The sequence below is a fragment of the Ascaphus truei genome, chromosome 18 (assembly GCF_040206685.1).
Source record: "Ascaphus truei isolate aAscTru1 chromosome 18, aAscTru1.hap1, whole genome shotgun sequence".
In the NCBI taxonomy this organism is placed as follows: domain Eukaryota; kingdom Metazoa; phylum Chordata; class Amphibia; order Anura; family Ascaphidae; genus Ascaphus; species Ascaphus truei.
The window spans coordinates 29,472,910-29,494,404 of record NC_134500.1 but is presented as its reverse complement, the minus strand read 5'-3'; the positions used below and the strand labels follow the sequence as shown (position 1 = coordinate 29,494,404).

At 51.8% G+C, this 21,495-nt stretch overlaps 1 protein-coding gene across 2 annotated transcripts in view; it reads left to right on the top strand.

Moving 5' to 3' along the window:
• The window catches only part of LOC142469098 (serine beta-lactamase-like protein LACTB, mitochondrial), a 49,116-nt gene extending 28,716 nt beyond the window's left edge, over window positions 1-20,400 (top strand). For both annotated transcript variants that reach the window (XM_075576006.1, XM_075576005.1), the window contains 3 exons: window positions 2,874-3,195; window positions 3,825-3,990; window positions 18,728-20,400. In XM_075576006.1, coding sequence (XP_075432121.1) covers window positions 2,874-3,195; window positions 3,825-3,990; window positions 18,728-19,250 — 1,011 coding nt within the window. In that variant the 3' untranslated portion in view covers window positions 19,251-20,400. The remainder of the gene's footprint in view (window positions 1-2,873; window positions 3,196-3,824; window positions 3,991-18,727) is intronic.
• Window positions 20,401-21,495: the final 1,095 nt, after the last annotated feature.

Genomic DNA, 21,495 nt, shown 5'->3' with positions numbered 1-21,495 from the left:
CGTCCGAGAGGCGGAGACACGGGTCTCGTCCGAGAGGCGGAGACACGGGTCCCGTCCGAGAGGCGGAGACACGGGTCCAGTCCGAGAGGCGGAGACACAGCTGCGTAGCTTATCTGGAAAGCGTGTATCAGTTTTCTCTCCCTGCAGATGGCCCAAAAGGATTAATGCCGCCGAATCCCATTCAGTGGCATCCTGCCTTGCCGGTTACTGTTCTCGGACCGCGGCTGCCAGACAGCACAGCAGCCACGCATGAACGTGGCACCGAAAACAATAAGCTTTGCTACATCTGTATGTCAAAACTAAAATGCCAAATAATAGGGTGTGATGTGTCACTGCGGATGGGAGAATAGGGCGTGAGCTGTCACCGCGGATGGGAGAATAGGGCGTGAGGTCTCACAGCAGATGGGAGAATAGGGTGTAAGGTCTCACGCTTTCTCTCTGCTGCCCTCGCCCTTCTAACCCTAGACCCTGGCTAAATTCCCACACACGCATGCTGCGTTCCTCCACTCGTTCCTCTGAACGCCTCTGGAGGAAATCTCATACTCTCGCAGACTTCCTTCACTACAATTTATGCTATCCTGTTTCAACTCTGCCCTCTCGCAAGCTAAACAAGCCTACTTTTCTTCACTAATCAACATGCACAACTCTAACCCACACCGACTGTTCTCTGTCTTTGATACTCTACTCAAACCACCCTCAGCTGCCTCTCCTTCCTCCATCTCCGCTCAGGACTTTGCTGACTATTTTAAGGAAAAGGTGGAATCCATAAGTCAGAACATCCCCTCTGTTTCTTGCTCCCATCTTACATCTCTTCTTAACTCTCCTCCTGGCTTCCTTGACTCTTTTTCCACTGTCTCAGAGGAGGATGTGTCGCTGTTGATCTCCTCTTCTCCCTCTACCACTTGCTCTCCTGACCCCATTCCCTCCCATCTCCTAAAACCTTTTGGTCCTACTTTAATCCCTACGCTCACACACATTTTTAACTCCTCCCTCTGCTCTGGAACCTTTCCATCCTCCTTCAAACATGCAACAGTTATACCATTACTCAAAAACAGCAAGCTTGACCCTACCTGTCTTTCTAACTATCGACCTGTCTCCCTCCTGCCTTTTGCCTCTAAACTCCTTGAACGTCTTGTATTCTCTAGCTTGCTCCATTTGCTCAACACCTATTCTCTCCTAGACACTCTACAATCTGGCTTCCGCACTGCTCACTCCACGGAAACAGCCCTCACTAAAATAACTGACGACCTCCATGCTGCCAAAGACAAAGGCCATTACACTCTGCTCATATTACTCGACCTCTCTGCAGCATTTGACACCGTGGACCACCCTCTTCTCCTTCACATTCTCCATACTCTTGGTATTCGGAACAAAGCTCTTTCCTCCGCAATATAACAAATATACGCCCTTTCCTCTGTTGCTCGACTGCTAAAACTCTGACTCAGGCCCTCATTCTCTCCCCTCTTGACTACGGTAACCTCCTGCTGTCCGGCCTTCCTGCCTCTCACCTGTCTCCCCTACAATCTATCCTAAACGCTGCTGCCAGAATCACTCTACTCTTTCCTAGATCTGTCTCAGCGTCTCCCCTCCTGAAATCCCTCTCCTGGCTTCCGATCAAATCCCGCATCTCACACTCCATTCTTCTCCTCACTTTTAAAGCTTTACACTCTTCTGCCCCTCCCTACATTTCAGCCCTAATTTCTCGTTATGCACCATCCAGACTCTTGCATTCTTCTCAAGGATGTCTTCTTTCTACCCCCTTTGTATCTAAAGCCCTCTCCCGCCTTAAACCTTTTTCACTGACTGCCCCACACCTCTGGAATGCCCTTCCCCTCAGTACCCGACTAGCACCCTCTCTATCCACCTTTAAGACCCACCTTAAGACACACTTGCGTAAAGAAGCATTTGAATAGCACTGTGGATATTCTGAACACATGATACATAAAGCTTGGCACCCTGCAGACGCACTTACCAGAACTCCCTCCTACTGTCTCTGTACGTTCTCCCTACCTACCAATTAGACTGTAAGCTCCTCGGGGCAGGGACTCCTCTTCCTTAATGTTACTTTTATGTCTAAAGCACTTATTCCCATGATCTGTTATTTATATTATCAGTTATTTATTTGATTACCACATGTATTACTACTATGAAGCGCTATGTACATTAATGGTGCTATATAAATAAAGACATAAAATACAATACAATACACAGCGGATGGGAGAATAGGGCGTGAGGTGTCACCACGGATGGGTGAATAGGGTGTGAGATCTCACAGCAGATGGGAGAATAGGGTGTAAGGTCTCACAGCGGATGGGAGAATAGGGCGTGAGGTGTCACCACGGATAGGAGAATAGCGCGTGAGGTGCCACCACGGATGGGAGAATAGGGCGTGAGGTGTCACCACGGATGGGTGAATAGGGTGTAAGGTCTCACAGCGGATGGGAGAATAGAGGGTGAGGTGTCAACACGGATAGGAGAATAGGGTGTGAGGTGCCACCACGGATGGGAGAATAGGGCGTGAGGTGTCACCGCGGATGGGAGAATAGGGCGTGAGGTGTCACAGCGGATGGGAGAATAGGGCGTGAGGTGTCACAGCGGATGGGAGAATAGGGCGTGAAGTCTCACCGCGGAAGGGAGAATAGGGCGTGAGGTGTCACAGCGGATGGGAGAATAGGGCGTGAAGTCTCACCGCGGATGGGAGAATAGGGCAGACTGGTTGTTTCTTACATGCCGTCCATTTGTACATTTCATGGCATTCAGGGCCAGCCTTTCCACTCGTGGCATCCGCGGTTGCGTGGCAATCCCCAAGCCATCACCTGGTGACAATGCCGAAAGTGCTACAGGCGAAGCTCAATCCCCATTCCTTCCTTCAGGTCACTGTAACCACCCGGCTATTGGTATCCCACCTCAGCGGGATCCGGCACTACGAAAAAGACGTCCAGAAAATCCGTAATAAAGTGGCCAAGAAAGGCTCAGAACCCGCAGCCCCGGAGGCGGCGAACAGACCGCCGGCAGCAGCTGATGAGCCGGAGAGCGCCGTGTCCAAGGTGGAGAGCGGAGGCAAGGAGCCGAAGTCGAGGGGCGCCAGAAAGAGATCGCCAGCCGAACCGGAGGAGTTTTATATCAAGGAGAAGTTTGAGACCGTGATCGAGTCGCTGGAGCTGTTTAAAAACGATCCCTTGGTGTTTAAGCCGGGTAGGTGCAGAGGACGGGCGAGAGGCGCCGGGGGTCCAGTCTGTGTCACGCATTAAACGTAGAACGTAGGCCAAGAGGCATTAACTGCCAATGGGAATCTCCCACTCTTACTGCCGAAGGGACCTGTCCATCTCTCTCTTCCACGCTCTCGTCTTCTCTTCGTCTCTCTCTCTTTCACTCTTCTGTTTCTATTATGTCTTCTGTACTATCTGTTCTTTAATCCTCCCGCTCTCCCACCGTCTTATCTCTGTGTCTCCTTCCGTATCTCTCTTTCTTCTCACCTGTCATTTCTTTTATATCAGACTCTCTGTCTCTTCATCTCTCTTCTTCCCTCTTCTGTGTCTTATCTCTGTCTCTCCTTCTCTCACCCCTCCCTCTTTCTTCTCTCCCTCTCCCTCTTTCTTCTCTACCTCTCTCTATCTCTCTTCCCCCTCTTATCCCGCTCTCTCCCCATCCCACTCTCCCTTCCTGCTGTCTCCCTCTTTTCCACCCTACCCCCCTCTCCCTCTTACCCCTCACTCCCCCTCTCACCCCCCACTCTCCCTCTTACCCCTCACTCCCCCTCTCCCTCTTACCCCCTCCCCCTCTCACCCCCTCTCCTTCTTACCCCCCACTCCCCCTCTCCCCAGGGAGCCAGTTCTTGTATTCCACCCATGCATGGACGCTGCTGAGCGCGGTGGTGGAGCGCGCCTCGGGGCAGACGTTCCTGGAACACATGCTGAAGATGTTCCGGGAGCTGGGAATGTGGAGCACGTTACCCGAGGAGCACGAGCCAATCATCTACAACCGAGCCAGGTACCGCCGCTGGGGTGAGAGCCGACCCGCCACGGCAGCATCTCGGGGGGGGGAGGAACGGGCAAAGCAAGGAATTGTATACGTGTATGTGTATATACATACACTAGCTTTGTGCTCGGAGAGCTGCCGACACATCTCCCCGCGCTGCCGGCACATCTCCCTGCGCTGCCGGCACATCGCCCCTCGCTGCTGGTACATCTCCCCGCCCCCCTCCCCCCCACTGCTGGCACATCTCCCCGCCCCCCTCCCTGCAGCTGGCACATCTGCCGGCACATCTCGCCGCCCCCGCTGCCGGCACATTTATCCGCCCCCCCCTGCTGGTGGCACATCTCCCCTCGCTGCTGCCGCATCTCCCCTGGTTGCCGGCACATCTCCCCGCCCCCCTTTCCCCCGCTGCCACATCTCCCCGCCCCCCTTTCCCCCGCTGCCACATCTTCCCGCCCCCCTTTCCCCTGCTGCCACATCTCCCCTGCACATCTCACATCACACACACACAGACACACACACAGCCCCAATCCAGGCAAGGACACCCCCCCTCCCTGAGTAGCCACGCCCCCCCCCCGCTCCTGCTCTAACATTTTTCCAGGACACCCGATGGAAACTTAGAATGTCCATAATTTGGGAGGTGAGTCAAATTGGAAGCTCAAAATAGTTGCGTTGACCTACAAATCCGCAGCAGAATGTCCAGTAAAAGTTTTGTTGTGCTACATCGTGCCGTTTGTGAAATTTCGATGCTTCGGACATACAAACAAACAAACGGAATGACAAACTTAGAAATATAGTATACTAGCTGATATACCCGGCGTTGCCCGTGATTTACCCCCCTTCACAGCTGGCTGGCCCCCACGTTCACAACTCCGTTCCCCTTCACAGCTCCGCCCCCCCCCCTCTTCACAGCTCCATCCCCCCCCCTCCTTCACATCTGCGGTCTCCCCTCCCTGCACCCCACATCACTCTCCACCCCTCCTGGCCCCCACATCAGTGTCCCCCGCCTTGCACATCACATCACTCTCCGGCCCTTGCACCTCACATGACTCTCCCACCCCCCCTTGCACCTCACATTACTGCCCGCCCCCCTGCATCACCCCCGGCCCCCACCACATCACCCCCGGCCCCCACCACATCACCCCCCGCCCCCCACCACATCACCCCCCGCCCCCCCACCACATCACCCCCCGCCCCCCACCACAGACTGTCACACACACACACACACAGTGTCACACACACACACACAGACAGGAGTAAGAGGCAGTGTAACACACACACACACAGTGTAACACACACACACACAGTGTCCCCCCCCCCCCACACACACACACACACACACACAGTGTCGTCCCCCACACACAGTGTCACACACACACACACACACACACACAGTGACACACACACACACACAGTGACACACACACACACACACACACGTCACCTCTCCTTCCGTCCGCCGCCATCTTACTCTGCGAGGGAGGAAGGGGGTCCTTCCGGGCGCCGCCATCTTAGGCGCCGCGTGTCCACTGCCTGTCGGAGCATCAGGGGGGAGGTGAGTGGCGCACCGGGGGGGAGGTGAGCGGAGCACCGGGGGGGAGGTGAGCGGAGCACTGGGGGGGAGGTGAGCGGAGCACCGGGGGGGGGAGCTGAGCGGAGCACCGGGGGGGGGGAGCTGAGCGGAGCACCGGGGGGGGAGCTGAGCGGAGCACCGGGGGGGAGTTGAGCGGAGCACCGGGGGGGAGAGCTGAGCGAAGCTCCGGGGGGGAGAGCTGAGCGGACCTCCGGGGGGGAGAGCTGAGCGGAGCACCGGGGGGGAGCTGACACGGGGAGAGGAGGAGAGCGCGGGGGCTTGAGAGTCGTGGGCGGTGTCCCGGGCGCTCGCTCTGCTCTGCTCCCCCGCTGACTGTAGTGGCGCCGGGGGGGGGCTGTGAAAGCGGGGGAAACAGGGAGACACGGGGAGAGGAGGAGGTGCGCGTGGGTCACGATGACTTGGAGGGTGTGTGTGTGTGTGTGTGTGTGTGTCGTCACTCCGCCTGAGGCCAATGAGAGGTGCGGGGGCGGGCGGCCCAAGGGACCAATGAGATTTCCCCTAGGGACACAGGAAGATGCAGACAGGCATACAGTGCTTTCACTAATATATAATAAGAAATAAATACACAAACGCACATTGCAGCCCTCCCATACACACACACATACACATATACACACATATACACATACTACAGCCCTCATACACATAAACGCACAATACAGACCCCCCATACACACACACGACATCCCCCATACATACACATACACACAAACTACAGCCCTCCATACACTCACACACACGCAGTACAGCTCCCCCACACACACACACGCAATACAGCCCCCCATACACACACACACACACAATACAGCCCCCCATTCATGCTACATCTTCCCATACACTCTCTCACATACATACACACACACACACACACACACACACACACACACACACACACACACACTAAAGCCCCCCATACACTCACACACACACATTAGAGCCCCCTATAAACTCACACATACACACACACTACAACCACACACACTACAGCCCCCCATACACACACACTACAGCCCCCTATTCACAGACGCACACATTACAGACCCCCATACATATATACACACACACACACACACACACTACAGCCATCCATACACACATTAGCACACATTACAGACCCCCCATACATATACACATATACACACACTACAGCCCCCCATACACTCTCACACTACAGTCCCCTCACCACACACACAAACACACTACAGCCCCCTCCCCCCCATACATATTGTGATACCATTGCTGTCCTCTAGGTGCTGGAATAGGGCAGCTATAGGACTTTTCCAGCTTACATGGAGTTAATATCCCTGTGACTGGGTGAAGTCAGGCACTAATAGTTATGCCTTGGAAACATACATCTGAGTCCTTCATTCAGCACTCAGAAGGTTAACCCAGGAAGAATGGTTGGGCAATCAGGAAGTAAGCGGAGACAGCTGACAGCCACCCTTGATAAGGAATGTAATGCTTGTGGAAGGTGGCTGTCTCAGACTGCAGAGCTGTCCTATGCAAGCTGCTAGCCAGATAGATTTCCAACCCTCTCTCTAAAACACAGTAAGAACTTTAATATTTTTTCCTGACTGTTGTTTTATATGTTAAAAGGTTGGGAAGTGGAGATATCCAGCCAGCCTGATAGATAGGGCTTGGATTGTGAGTAAGTTCTCCCAATGTGGAGTAGGTGCTATTTTGCTTCAATGTTTCCTATGGGTTTTTGTATTGCCTTAAAGGGACAGTGTGCCCAAATGTTTAGTTTTTCTGTGGAGAAATAAAACCCCTTAACATTTGCTTTGACCAGAAACAACACGTGTGGACTATTGTCTGACCTTGCCTACAGGCCACCCTGCCACAATCCCCTAGAGTAGCTAGTTCAGCAGCAGCAGCTGCCTAATTGAGCAGGCTGAACAAGGAAGTGTTTTAAGGAAGACATAGAGAGAGCAAGAGATTGCTGTCCCAGAGAAGGGGACAGAGGAGCGTCCTCCCCAGCTGCGGAAGTTGGCACAGACCCATAGGCCTGCTGGACGGTGGTCGCCGAGTATGCTGGGACTGCCTGGGTTTGAATCCCAGAGAAGAAGGACGACAGACCGTGCTGAAGCGGGGATGTCTTGTCCTTGGCATTTAAAGAGGAGGGTTTCGCTGAGCTCATGTGGGGCCGAGTTCCCGAAGGAAGGACGCAAGGCCGTGCTGAAGCGGTGACGTTTGTTCCAAACCCTGGACTAAAAGATAAAGAAAACTCTTTATTGTTCTGTGCAGAGACTGTATACATTGTTGCCTATACCATGGCATGTTTTGGAGGTGGGAACCAGCTTTGCTGCCCATCAAGTAGTGAGGGTGAAAGCTACAGTGTCGTTAGTTTTCCCTAAAGGGAATAGATGTTATTTTTATGTTTTGTTTGGGCGGTGGGCCCGTTAGTATAATTTAATCCCTGTAAATAAACCCCACGTTAGAGAAATACTACGTTTCCTGCCTTAATTGGGACTAAAATATGTTACAATGTGGTGTGGGCATCACAATATGGATACACACACACACTACAGCCCCCCATACACACACACACACACACACACACACACACTACAGGCCCCCATACACACATTACAGACCCCCATACATATACACACACACACACACTACAGCCCCCCATACACACACACACACACACTACAGACCCCCCATACTCACTACAGCACCCCATAAACACACACATTACAGACCCCCATACACACACACACACTACAGCCCCCCATACACACACACATCCCCCATGCACACATTACAGACCCCCCATACATATACACAGTGTTCGACAAATCACCCAAAAATCTACTCGCCCAACCAAAAAATCTATTCGCCACCTAGTCCCGCCCCCAACCCCGCCCCTAACCCCGCTTTAAAATAAAATATATAAATAAAATACATTTAATAAATTCCTAGTCAGAACAACATTCGTTTTTGTATTACATTATACTACAATTAGTCCTTGTTACGTGTGTGTGTGTGTGTGTGTGTGTGTGTGTGTGTGTGTGTGTGTGTGTGTGTGTGTGTGTGTGTGTGTGTGTGTGTGTGTGTGTGTGTGTGTGTAAATGTCGGATCTAGAAATAAAAGCCAGGTGTGGATGACTAGTTTCCTGAACCCCTTAACCAGTGTCTGGACGTCCCCGCTTCACAATATTTAAAGCAGCAATCCCGCCTGGGATCTTACCTGATCCGCAGTCCCTCAATGTCCAGGTACCTCATTCCCGCAATGTTATACATTGGAGGGGAGGTGTTCCCTACCTGTCTTCTGGGTTGGGGGGGGGTTCCGATGTCTTCCGTGTGAAGCTTGAGTCAGATCTGGAAGAAAGCAGTATACACAGGCGGCACACTTTATCCGAGTGCGGCTCATTCCGCAAGCCGGGAAATGTCCCGGCTTGCGAGCCGCACTCCCTCAGCGTGCCGCGCATCATCGGTGCCTGTGCTGCCTGTACGCGTGCCCAGGGCTCCCCGAGGGAGCCCTGGTGTCGCGCGGATGTGAGGACGGCGGCGGGACGTTCCGGGGGACCTGGCGGACCCGGTGAGGAGAGGGGGAAGCCCCGATCGGCGGGCTTCTCCTCCGAGGCTTCGGCGCGCGCCCGGCACCCTCCGGCGCGCGCCAGGTTACTTCTGCGGCCGAGAACGGGCAAATGCTCGAATAAACTCGGCCGCAGCAGTATAGGTTATTTCAGTGTAGTATAGGGCAGTTAAGATATCCAGATCCAGAGTGTGAGAGAGTGTGGGGGAGAGAGAGAGAGAGTGTGAGAGAGAGAGAGAGAGAGAGAGAGAGAGAGAGAGAGAGAGAGATAGTGTGGGGGAGAGAGAGAGTGTGGGGGAGAGAGAGAGTGTGGGGGAGAGAGAGAGAGTGTGTGGGGGAGAGAGAGAGAGTGTGTGGGGGAGAGAGAGAGAGTGTGTGGGGGAGAGAGAGAGAGTGTGTGGGGGAGAGAGAGAGAGTGGGGGAGAGAGAGAGAGTGGGGGAGAGAGAGAGAGAGAGAGAGAGATAGTGTGGGGGAGAGAGAGAGAGTGTGGGAGAGAGAGAGAGAGTGTGTGGGGGAGAGAGAGAGAGTGTGTGGGGGAGAGAGAGAGAGTGGGGGAGAGAGCGAAAGAGGGAGACACACAGAAAAAGAGAGACACACAGAGAGAATGAGAGAGAGAACACACACAGAGAGAATTGAGAGAGAGAACACACACAGAGAGAATGAGAGACAAAGACAGAGAGAGTGCGAGAGGGGGAGAGGGCGACACACTCACAGACACTCACAGATACAGATACTCACACACAGACACTCACAGACACAGCCACTCACTCACAGACACAGACACTCACGCACAGACACACACACACACTCACTGTCACTCAGACACACACTCACTGTCACTCACACACACACTCTCACACGCAGACACACACGCAGACACACACGCAGACACACACTCGCACACTCACACACTCAGACACACAGACTCACTCAGACACACAGACTCACTCACAGACACACTCACTCACACACACTCACTCACAGACACACTCACTCACAGACACACTCACTCACACAGACACACTCACAGACACACTCAGACTCAGACACACTCACTCACAGACACACTCATTCACAGACACACTCACTCACAGACACACTCACTCACAGACACTCAGTCTGTCACTCACACACACACACTCACCGGGTCGCACGTGGCAGCAGTGGGGTCTCAGCACGGCAGTGGGCCCTCCGCACGGCAGGAGGGCCTCTGCAAGACAGGGGGGGGGGTCACACATCGCAGCGGGGGCCTCCGCAAGGCAGCAGGCCCCCCCCCCCCCGAAGCGGCCAACGCCGAAGCACGCTCCCCGGACACCCCCGGGCAGCAAGCGGGGATCAGGGGCAGGAGATTAGGGGGAGAAGGCGGCCTGGCGCTTCCCCCTCCGTATGAAGTTGGGAGCGGGTGGGGGCTGGGTTGCGAGCGGGTGGGGGCTGGGTTGCGCACGGGGCTTGTGTTGGCGCTTCCCCCTCTGTCCCACGTGGGGAGGGGGAGGGTGCGGGGGGGCTTGGTTTGCGCGCGGGGCTTGTTTTGGGCTTCCCCCTCCGTCCCACGTGAGGTGAGAAACAAGGGGGGGAAAGAGAAACAAGGGGGGGGGGCAAAAGAGAATCAAGGGGGGGGGCGAAAGAGAAACGGGGGGGGCGAAAGAGAAACAAGGGGGGGGGGCGAAAGAGAAACGGGGGGGGGCGAAAGAAACGGGGGGAGAGATAGAGGTGGGGGAACAGGAGAGAGACGGGGGGAAGAGGGAGAGAGACGGGGGGAAGAGGAAGAGAGACGAGGGGGAAGAGAGACGGGGGGAAGAGGGAGAGAGACGGGGGAAGGGGAAGAGAGACGGGGGGAAGAGGGAGAGAGACGGGGGGAAAAGGGAGAGGGAAGAGGGAGAGAGACGGGGGGAAAAGGGAGAGAGACGGGTGGGGGGCAGAGGGAGAGAGACGGGTGGGGGGGAAGAGGGAGAGAGACGGGTGGGGGGGAAGAGAGAGAGACGGCTGCCATGTTCTTTTTAGAGAAAAGAGGCTTTCTCCTGGCAACCCTTCCAAACAAACCATACTTGTTCAGTCTTTTTCTAATTGTACTTGTAACGCGTAGCTCACCACAAACCAGACGCGGCCGCGAGGCTGAGATAGGGAATTGTACAAAACGCCAACCCACAACCGCGAGGGCGCGCCTAGAGTGTAGTGTAGTCTTGCAAGCCGGGTCAGTAGTACGGAAGGTAGAATAGTAGTTTATACTTGCCGGGTCTGGACTGGAGAGTAGCGGATCGTTGGGGTACTTAGCCAGGGTCAGGATTGGAGAATGGTGGGTGGTCGTTATGAGGGTAGCCGAGATGAGGATTGGAGAGTTCGGGATGGTCGTACGTAAGCCGGGTCAGGAGAGATGCGGAGTCGAATAAGCGAAGCAGGGTCAGGCAGAAGCAGGATCAAGACAGACAAGGCACAAGGCAGGAATGCAGCAAGGCGCTGTACGTCTATGTATGTGTTTTCTTTCGATTCAATCATCCACATGTATTATATTTTTTTAATGGTTATATTATATGTGTTCCGGCATTTGTGTATACAATGGCTGTCATGGTTACCTCTACCGCCGCGTCACCGGTGATCGCCCGTGATTTTACATTGCGGGAGACCTCTAGGATGACGTGTGGGGGGGGGGTGGAGCATCAGGCAGCCAGATACTACATATGCGGGCACATTCGAGGAGAGCGCTACTCTTTGGCAAAGTGCCTGTCGGCACGAAACGCGTCAGAGCTCTCTCCTCGAGGTACTTGCCATTGTCTGAATGGTTTACAGACGTCAATAAATATTTTGTAGTGACCAGGCAGCATCAGCTTGTCTTTGGCACATTAATGCACGCAGTGCACAGCTACACTCTCCTTGATGGGAGAAAGCCTTCCTTGCTGCTGCTTCTGAAGCCGTTGCACACCTACCCAGGAAAGAGAAAGTGGGAACTATTGCATATATATTTTTTACTCACAAATCATTGATCCAGCTCCAGGGACTATGTCACCAATTAGTTGGGGGTCTGGTTGATCTACAACACGGTCTTCTCAGATATCCCCACGTGTATTAAGGGCTATGGAGCATAATAGGATCTAGGGAATTATATTCCGGATTAATATATACTGGATGTGCTATATACTTTTCAATGCATTTATTCATATAAGTATACAAATGATACTGTGCTTACTCGCACGCTTTTGAGCTCTGTGTTAGGGAGGTCTTGTTTCCTCCGCCCTCTATCAGGGTCAGGCAGCAGCAGGATCAAGACAGACAGGGCACAAGGCCGGAATGCAGCAAGGCGCGGCCTCACACACAAGGTTATGCTCAGCAATGAGGGACTGAGCAGACCAGGTATTAAAGGCGCCTCCATCCAATGGGAAGCCAGGGCAGAGCAAGAAGGAGGAAACAAATAGGCTGCTGGGTTGTGCAGGTGCGCCCTGTTGTGCACCCCGATTAGGTTTGGGGGGCGGAGCTTCGTCCCGCGCGCGTCACCGACGTCAGGGGATGGAGGCCGGATGGTGTGCCACTCGCGCACCGCGCATGTCCGTCGTCAGAGCGGGAGCCAGAGCCAGGGGGCGGATCCAGAGGGGAGGCTGGCCGAACGGACGCATCGTATGTCAGCGCCGTCGGGCGGAGACTGGAGGCGGGACCCGCGGAGGGATGAACCGATCGCGGGCGTGTAGAGGGACCGTTGTAGTATCACACATCCTGAGTGCCTGCAGAGGTTGAGGGGGTAAGATGGGGTGATGGGTTCCAGCCGCCAGGATGGCAAATCCTCACAGTACCCCCCCCCCCCCTCTAGGAGCGACCTCCGGGCGACTCCACGACGGTGCACTAGATAGTTTAACGAGCCTCTAGAAAACTTGGAGTCCAGAAAGGACTGTATCTCATACTTGGGTTGACCTTGCACCATATAAGAGGGAGTGTGACGCGTAGCTCACCACAAACGAGGCGCGACCGCGGGGCTGAGGTAGGGATTGAGACAGAACGCCGACCACAACCACGAGGGCGCGTCTAGAGTGTAGGATGGTCGTACTAGCAGGGTCAGGATTACAGAAGACAGCGTAGTCAGAGTTCTTGCCAGGTTCCGGAGTAGAGAGTAGCGGATCGTTGGGGTACGTAGCCGGAGTCAGGATTGGAGAAGGAGGGATCGTCGTTAAGCCACAGCCTGGGTCAGCGCACGAGAGAGCAGAGTAGTCGATAGCCAAAGCCAGGGGTCAGTGCAGGAGAGTATCACGAAGTCCAAAATCCAAAGCAAGGTCAGGCAACAGGAATACGAGTCAGCAAGGCAGAGTGCAGGAATGCAGCGAAGTAGAGCGTCACAAACCTAAGTTATGCTCAGCAATGACTGCACAGACAGGATATAACTAGGAACTCCCACCAATGGGAGGTGATCAGGAAGTAGTTAGCCCTTCCCTGGTAGACTGCTGGATACACAGGTGTGTCCTATTGAGCTGCCCACTTGTGAGCGGAGGTGGGGCTACCAACTACGCGTCACCCTCGCATCTGAAGAACGACCCGGTCGCGTGCGCCACGGCACCCGTGTCAGTGCGGAGGCAGGGCCCGAGGAGGAACCGGAATCCCGCCCATGCCCGCCGCGTCGCGCATTGCGGATCCCGGAGTGGGGGCGGAGTCCAGAGACAGTACGGGAACAAGGGGCGGGGCCCAGCAGAGAACCGCAATTACCGTGTGCTGCGCAAACCTCACCGCTGAACAGGGACGCAGACCAGGCACCGCAACCTGGGAAACCGACCGCGCGCCGCCCACGCATGCCCGCGCCCGAGAACCCCTGTCAGGATGCCCTCTCTGAGTGCCTTTAGCCCTGGATGGATAGGTGAGGGTTAAGGGGACAGAATCAGCCGCATGGCGAATCCTCACAGGGAGTGATAGGTGAGGCTAGAACCGAGTGCACATTCTGGACAACTGGCTTGAGTAAAGAAACATGAAAAATGGGCGGAATCCTTATAGAAGAAGGCAGAGAGCCGGTACGCGTCGGGTTGATCCTTTCTGCGATAGGGAATGGACCGAGAAATCTGGGCGCGCATTTCATGGGGGGAACTTTTACACTGGCGACACACTTTATTCGAGCTCGGCTAGTCCCACGAATTCGGGTATACCCGGGTGTATTGAGGTTTGTGACTGTTTTCTGCCCGAGTGCATTGAGGTATTTTCCAAGCAGGGATTGAAGCATTTTATTCCCGCTGGCTGCAATACTGCACAGTATATATATATATACTGCATTACAATTCATGAATTTATGCCATCTGGTAGACACGCGAAGCATTGCAGCCTATTAAATCCTAATCATTATCATTTAACAGATTAGCCGCCCGTTAGCCAGGCATGAACCCAGGCTGGGAAGGCAAACACAACGGGGCTTGTCAGAGGTGAGGAGCGGCGCATTCCAGGTATCTGCCAGGTACATACTGGGTATTTGCTCGAATAAAGTGTGTCGGTGCAGTAGCCTGATGTTTCTGGATGACAGCCAGTCCTTGTCGCTGGGTTTGAAATCCTGAGCTGGTCCGCGTTGGCGATCTGCCTGGGTCTTCTGCCTATTGGTGGCTGTCTTGATGTTTACCTGGATCTTTTTCCAGAGATTTTGCAGCTCTTTAATCCTGTCGTCTGCCGCTGAGACCCCCGATGAGGAAAAAGAGAGGAAGAGTGGTCGGGTGGAACCCGTAGTTCACGAAAAAAAGGGAATTCCAGAGTTGATCCTCTACGAGCGTTGTTATGAGCAAAATCTGCCCAGGGCAAGAGCTCGGACCAGTCGTCCTGGAAATCAGACACAAAACATTGTAAGTATTGTTCTAGGGAAATATCAATGACAAAGGGGATGGAACGAAGTGCGCTACACAGAAACACAGCCTGTATTGTTCTAGGGACTGATTGGTCCTCTCAGTCTGACCATTTGTTTGAGGGTGATACCCAGAGGAAAAATGGAGGGAGATGCCTAGTTGCAGGCAAAAGGAGCGCCAGAAGCGAGATACGAATTACGGGCCTCTATCCGATACTATGACCAGTGGTACTCTGTGAAGACGGAATATCTCTCTGATAAATATATCAGCCAATTTGGGAGAGTTGGGAAGGCCCTTAAGAGGTATAAAGTGGGATTGCTTTGAGAATCGATCCACCACCACGAGGATCGTGTTCATGCCCCTGGGCAGATCAACAACGAAATCCATGGATAGGTGTGTCCATGGGCGATCAGGAACAGGCAAGGGTTGAAGAAGACCTGAAGGAAGATTCCTAGGAGTTTTAGTCCTGGCACAAGTTGGGCACGCAGCTACGAAATCTTTGCGTTTCTCTGCATCTCAGGGCACCAGAATGTTTGGGAGATGAGGTCCAAAGTCCTCCTGGTCACGGGATGTCCTGCTGATGTGGAGGAATGGCTCCATTCGAGAACCTTTTTACGATGCAGGGAAGAAGTGAAAAGGCGGCCATCGGGAACCGTAAGGCCGGCAGGAATGTGGTCCTGTTGGAGGACAATGTCCTTAAGAGCGTTGAAGGTGGTAGCAGAAAGGATACATTTAGAAGGAAGAATGGATTTTTGTTGGTCCTCAGATTTGTCGTCCAGAGAAAATTGACGAGAAAGGGTGTCCACTTTGACGTTTTTGGTTCCGGGAGATAGGAGATTATAAAGTTGAATCTTGAGAAGAAGAGTGACCATCTGGCTTAACGGGCTCCCAAGCAATGTGCTCCTTCAATGTATAACACATTTTTGTGGTCAGTCAGAATTGTTATGGGATTCTCCGTACCTTCCAAAGGTGTCTCCATTACTCAAGTGCTAGTTTCATGGCCAGGCGTTCACGATTACCGATATCGTAATTACATTCAGCAGAAGAATTTTTTTTTGGAAAATAAGGCACAGGGGTGCAACCTGGACTGAGGACGCTTCCTCTGGGAAAGAACAGCGCCAACTCCGACATCCGATGCATCGACTTCAAGGGTAAATGGAAGTTTGAGATCAGGATGGATAAGAATTGGGGCGGACACGAACGCTTTCTTTAGACGCGCAAAAAACTTAATCGCAGTGGGTGACCAAGAGGTGGGATCTGCTCCCTTCTTAGTTAATGCCGTGATAGGAGCCACCAAGGAAGAAAAGTTCTGAATAAACCTGCGGTAATAGTGAGAAAATCCTAGGAAACGTTGAATGGCTTTTGAGAGTGGTGGGTTGAGGCCAGTCCAGTACCGCTTTGACTTTAGCAGGGTCCATGTTAAGGCCAGTATTAGAGATGATATATCCTAGAAAAACGGTAGAAGCTTGATGAAAATGACACCTTTCGAGTTTGACGAAGAGCCAGTTTTCCCGTAAGCGAAAGAGTACTTGTTTCATGGGCCACATAATCCCGTCTGGATTTAGAAAAAAATCAAGATGTCATCCAAGTAGATAATCACGAAAGAATTGAGAAGGTCCCTAAAAATGTCATTGACAAAGTCTTGAAACACGGTTGGGGCATTACACAGACCAAACGGCATGACCAGGAATTCATAATGTCCACCCCTGGTATTGAATGCAGTTTTCCATTCATCGCCTTGACGGATCCTGATGAGATTATAGGCACCGCGTAAGTCTAGCTTGGAAAAAATATTAGCGCCCTGCAGGCGGTCAAAGAGCTCTGATATGAGAGGAAGTGGGTAACGATTTTTAATGGTGGGTAACGATTTTTAATGGTGATTTTATGAAGGCCCCGGTAGTCAATGCATGGCCCTAAAGTTCAGCCTTTCTTCTTCACAAGTACAAGAAAAAGTGATTCAGACGCTCCTCTATGAGGCAAATACAATGTGAATAAATAAATATTAAATAATATTGTGCTCACTTATATTAATAAACGTGCAAATGTGTTAATTATAATAAACCATAAGTGATACAAACCGCAGCTCAACCCTTAAGAGACGGTCCAATTCTCCTTGGGTAGATCTCCAAAGACAGGTTTGGGGAGCCCAGATATCACCGTATGTGGAAAAAATATAAAAAGATATAGTGTCGTTGTTTTTTTAAATAGGAGACATCTTGGTATCAACAGAAATGGGGACTCACACTTTCCCAGTGAATAAACAGCAGTGGGTAACAAGATAGATTTTCAGCTCATGTGGACTCGGCGTGATAATCCTCGATGTCCCACAGAAAATCACACTCTTAGTGCAACATTGTATGTTCAATGAATAGATTATATTGTGACGAATGATATCGCACTTATATTTTAACAATGTGGCATGTACACATAGAAATTAAAGGTGGCACGGTTCCTCTGGTCTCTCCGACTGCGTCACGTCACTTCCGGTGATCGTCCGCGTCACTTCCGGTTACGGATAATCCCGTTTTCGGAGCCGTAGGTGCATAACTCCTGAGGAAGCTTTTTTACAAGCGAAACGCGTAGAGTCGAGAGTGAGTAGGCCACACAAGCTCCCGTGACTGCCCTGCACCTTCGACACAGTCTGAGGAGTCAGCGATAAGATTAATTAATTAGGGGTTCAGGGAACTAATATTTTCTATCGGGGGCACAGGGTATATAAGGCTGGGGGCCGCTGGGATAGAATTTATCACTGGAGGCAGAAATGTGGGACAATGCTGCCACCTGGTGGATTCCCCAGGAATCCCTTTGAGTCCCAGTTCTCCCTGTTGAGCTCTGATACAGAAAAGCAAAATCCATCCTCCCATTAGTGACTGTTAAGTGGCGCTAACTGACCGGCCGGTAACGAGCAGTAATGGGTATCAACTGTAGAGAATGGTAAAAGCGTAGTTAAACTTCGGCCAAAGCAGCACAACATCTGGAGAAGGGTTTGGGAACTTAAACAGGACTCTTCTTCACGTATACAGAGCTTTCCTAACCTCACAGGTCTCTTCTTCACATGTACAGAGCTTTCCTAACCTCACAAGTCTCTTCTTCACGTATACAGAGCTTTCCTAACCTCACAAGTCTCTTCTTCACGTATACAGAGCTTTCCTAACCTCACAAGTCTCTTCTTCACGTATACAGAGCTTTCCTAACCTCACAGGTCTCTTCTTCACGTGTACAGAGCTTTCCTAACCTCACAGGTCTCTTCTTCACGTGTACAGAGCTTTCCTAACCTCACAGGTCTCTTCTTCATGTACACCGAGCTTTGCTAACCTCACAGGTCTCTTCTTCACATGTACAGAGCTTTCCTAACCTCACAGGTCTCTTTATGGACACATGAAGGTATAATACAGTCGTCGTCCCCCCAAAAAAAAGCTCAGTATAGGTTTATTATATAATACCAGACAATGTGCCGCATGAGACGTAATACTTACACCCGGTGCTGGTTTTTAGAGATCCTTTGGAGACTGTACACCTCTGTATGAGTCTTAATAAAGTTGAAACGGTCCACAGAGATGTCCTAGACCAAGTGGCCAACTTCAGTCCTCAAGACCCCTCCCCCCCCCCCCAAACAGGTCTGGGTGTCAGGATATCTCTGCTTCAGCACAGGTGGCTCAGTGAGCCACCTGTGCTGAAGCAGAGATATTCTCAAAACATGACCTGTTGGGGGGGTCTTGAGGACTGAAGTTCAGCCCCCCTGGTCTAAAGTACGATTGCCGATTCTTGTTGTGGAAAGTTTCCTATCGAAGTTCTTGACCGTTTGCCTTTCCTCCTCCTCCTCTGCAGGTTTTACACTTTCAATGACAAGAAGCGTCTGGTGAACACGCCCTACGTGGACAACTCGTTTAAGTGGGCAGGGGGATGTTTCGTCTCCACCGTCGGCGACCTCCTGACCTTCGGAAATGTCCTGCTGTACAGCTACCAAGCGCGGGGGACGTCCCAGCTGCTGCCTGGCTACCTCAAACCAGACACCATCTCTATGGTTTGGCGGCCAGTCCCCAACACCAAGATGGTCTGGGACAAAGACGGCAAGTACGCCATGGGTTGGGCGACCGTGGAGAGCAAGCAGGCGTGCGGGCAGTGCCAGCATCTGCGCCACTATGTATCACACATAGGAGAGGCTGTGGGCGCCAGCAGTGTCCTACTGATCTTGCCAGAACAGGAGAATCCATCAACATTGAACAACAAGATGGCGTCTGCACCCAGAGGGGTGGTGGTAACCATCATCTCCAACATGCAGGCGATCGATCTGAACAGCACGGCCCTGAAGCTTGCACTGGAGTTCGAGAAGGACAAGTCAAGACGTTGACCACATCTATAGTTGTAGGCAAATAACGATGCTAGGAAAATCTTCTAACGCCCAACCCACTGGCCCGAGAACCGTGAAGAATGTCATTGTTTTTTTTTAGTTATGGGCAGAAGATGGATGATGATGTACTGCCATGGGTGGACTAGAAGAAAATCCCCTGTTGAATGAAAACCTAGAGCCGGTGTGGCTAAGTGCAGTCCTCAAGACCCCGCCCAACAGGTCAGCTTTTCAGCATATCTCTGCGTCGGCACAGGTGGCTCAATCACCACTGATTGAGACACCTGTGCTGAAGCAGGCATATCCTGAAAACCTGACCTGTTTTGAGGACTGGAGTTGCCGCTCCTGACCTAGAGACTTACAGAACTACAAATTACTGTTAATCCAAACGGCAGAGAAATTGCAGTACAGTAAATGTGAATGAGGAGTGTTAATAAAAGGCAGATCTTGCTTAGCCAACATACATATAGCAGTAATTCTGCACTGCAGGCCGATCTGCTGGTTGTGTTTAATCTGTTAACAGGACGGAAGACACGGTTACAGTGTAAATAAGCATTAAATGTATTGTTCTTCATCTGCTGGAGGCAGGCAACACTGCCATACACATCAGTGGGAACCCCGTGTTTGTTCAGCTAGCATGGACATAAGCCCCCTTTTTCTATTACCCAGGTTTATGATATGCCAAATATAGACAGTAGTGTAGAGTGCAAGCTCTTCGGGTTAGGTTGCTGCTTTCATCCCCCTTTAAAGCTACAGCTGTATTTTGGGAGAATGCTATATACCAGTGCTCTTACAATGAGCCAAAGTGGGTTTATATATTTACATGAGCCGTCCAATAGTAATGATAATGCCTTTGACATGGGAGATCCCCTGCTCGATCTGTCTCTATCTCCCAGTGCCAAAGGCTTCCCAGTTAGGTTGTAAATGGTTTGTCTTCGCAAAAAAGGTTACGTACAGAATAGATCTCCAACCAGTTTCTGGCGACGCCAGTTATGGGTGATTTCTTTTTCAATGTTACACCTGTCTGCTCGCGGGCATATAATTAAATGGTATTAATTTCCCCCGTAAGAAATAATGGTCTTGCTGGTTTACAATGTCTGTACGTGATTTGCAAGACGGGATTTTAACCAATAAATAAAAAGTGCTGAATATTGCTCAGCTTTGGTTGCGTTTATTTCCACAGCTCTACCATCTTAGACTGTAAACTCTTCGGGGCAGGGACTTCCTATTGTTTTATCTCTTTAGCGCTTATTCCCATGATGTGTTATATTATTATGTCCCGTGTATAAATAAAGATTAGAGGCCACCAACGGCACCCCCTCAATCCCCCCCCCCATATTTCTATTTTGAACAAATATTGCCTTTAATCTATTACATTCATGTGAAATTTTCCAATCCTTAATTTTTTTACTCTTAATATAAATCGATCCTAGTTTTTGCACTAATCTGACGCCAAGGAGCGAGGGAGAGAAGATTCACGAACCTTCAGCGTGAGGGTTCCCCCCCCCCCCCACAATCCCGCGTGATCGGACATTTGTGTAAGCGCTCATTCTTGTGCGGTCGCCGCGTGATAACCCACCTCCGAGATGTATTTTTTCGTAGTGACTTATGCAGCATTGAAAGACTTTCTCCTCCCAATTTTGCTTCCAAGCGTCAGCAGAAGGTAGGCGTGATCCCGACGCACATATTGTCACGAGAGCGCAGATGGCGCACTGCGGCGCGCCAGATCAGAGACTATCACCATTATTTTCACAGGACAGGGACCAGTGTATAATGCAAATACAGTGTAATGTTAATCTGCCCACGTCTCCTTTCCCTAAACTGACCATAGTACGGGTGTGATGGAGACAGTACCGCTTTTTGATCACTTGTCCTGGTGTCTCGAAGGGGTGAGCAAAACGTCTCATTTGTATCGATTTAGAAACTGTCGCCTCAAAAAAAAAACCCCCTTGGAGCAGCAACTTCAAAACCAGAATATGTGAGACATTAATCCCCAGAGCTGCGGCTTTCACTAGCAAGGGGAGGTGTGTGTGTGGGTGTTTCTTGGTGGTGGGGGGCAGAGGTTTGTGTGTTTCTTGGTGGTGGGGGGCAGAGGTTTGTGCGTTTCTTGGTGGTTTGGGGCAGAGGTTTGTGCGTTTCTTGGTGGTGGGGGGCAGAGGTTTGTGCGTTTCTTGGTGGTGGGGGGCAGAGGTGTGTGTGTTTCTTGGTGGTGGGGGGCAGAGGTTTGTGTGTTTCTTAGTGGTGGGGG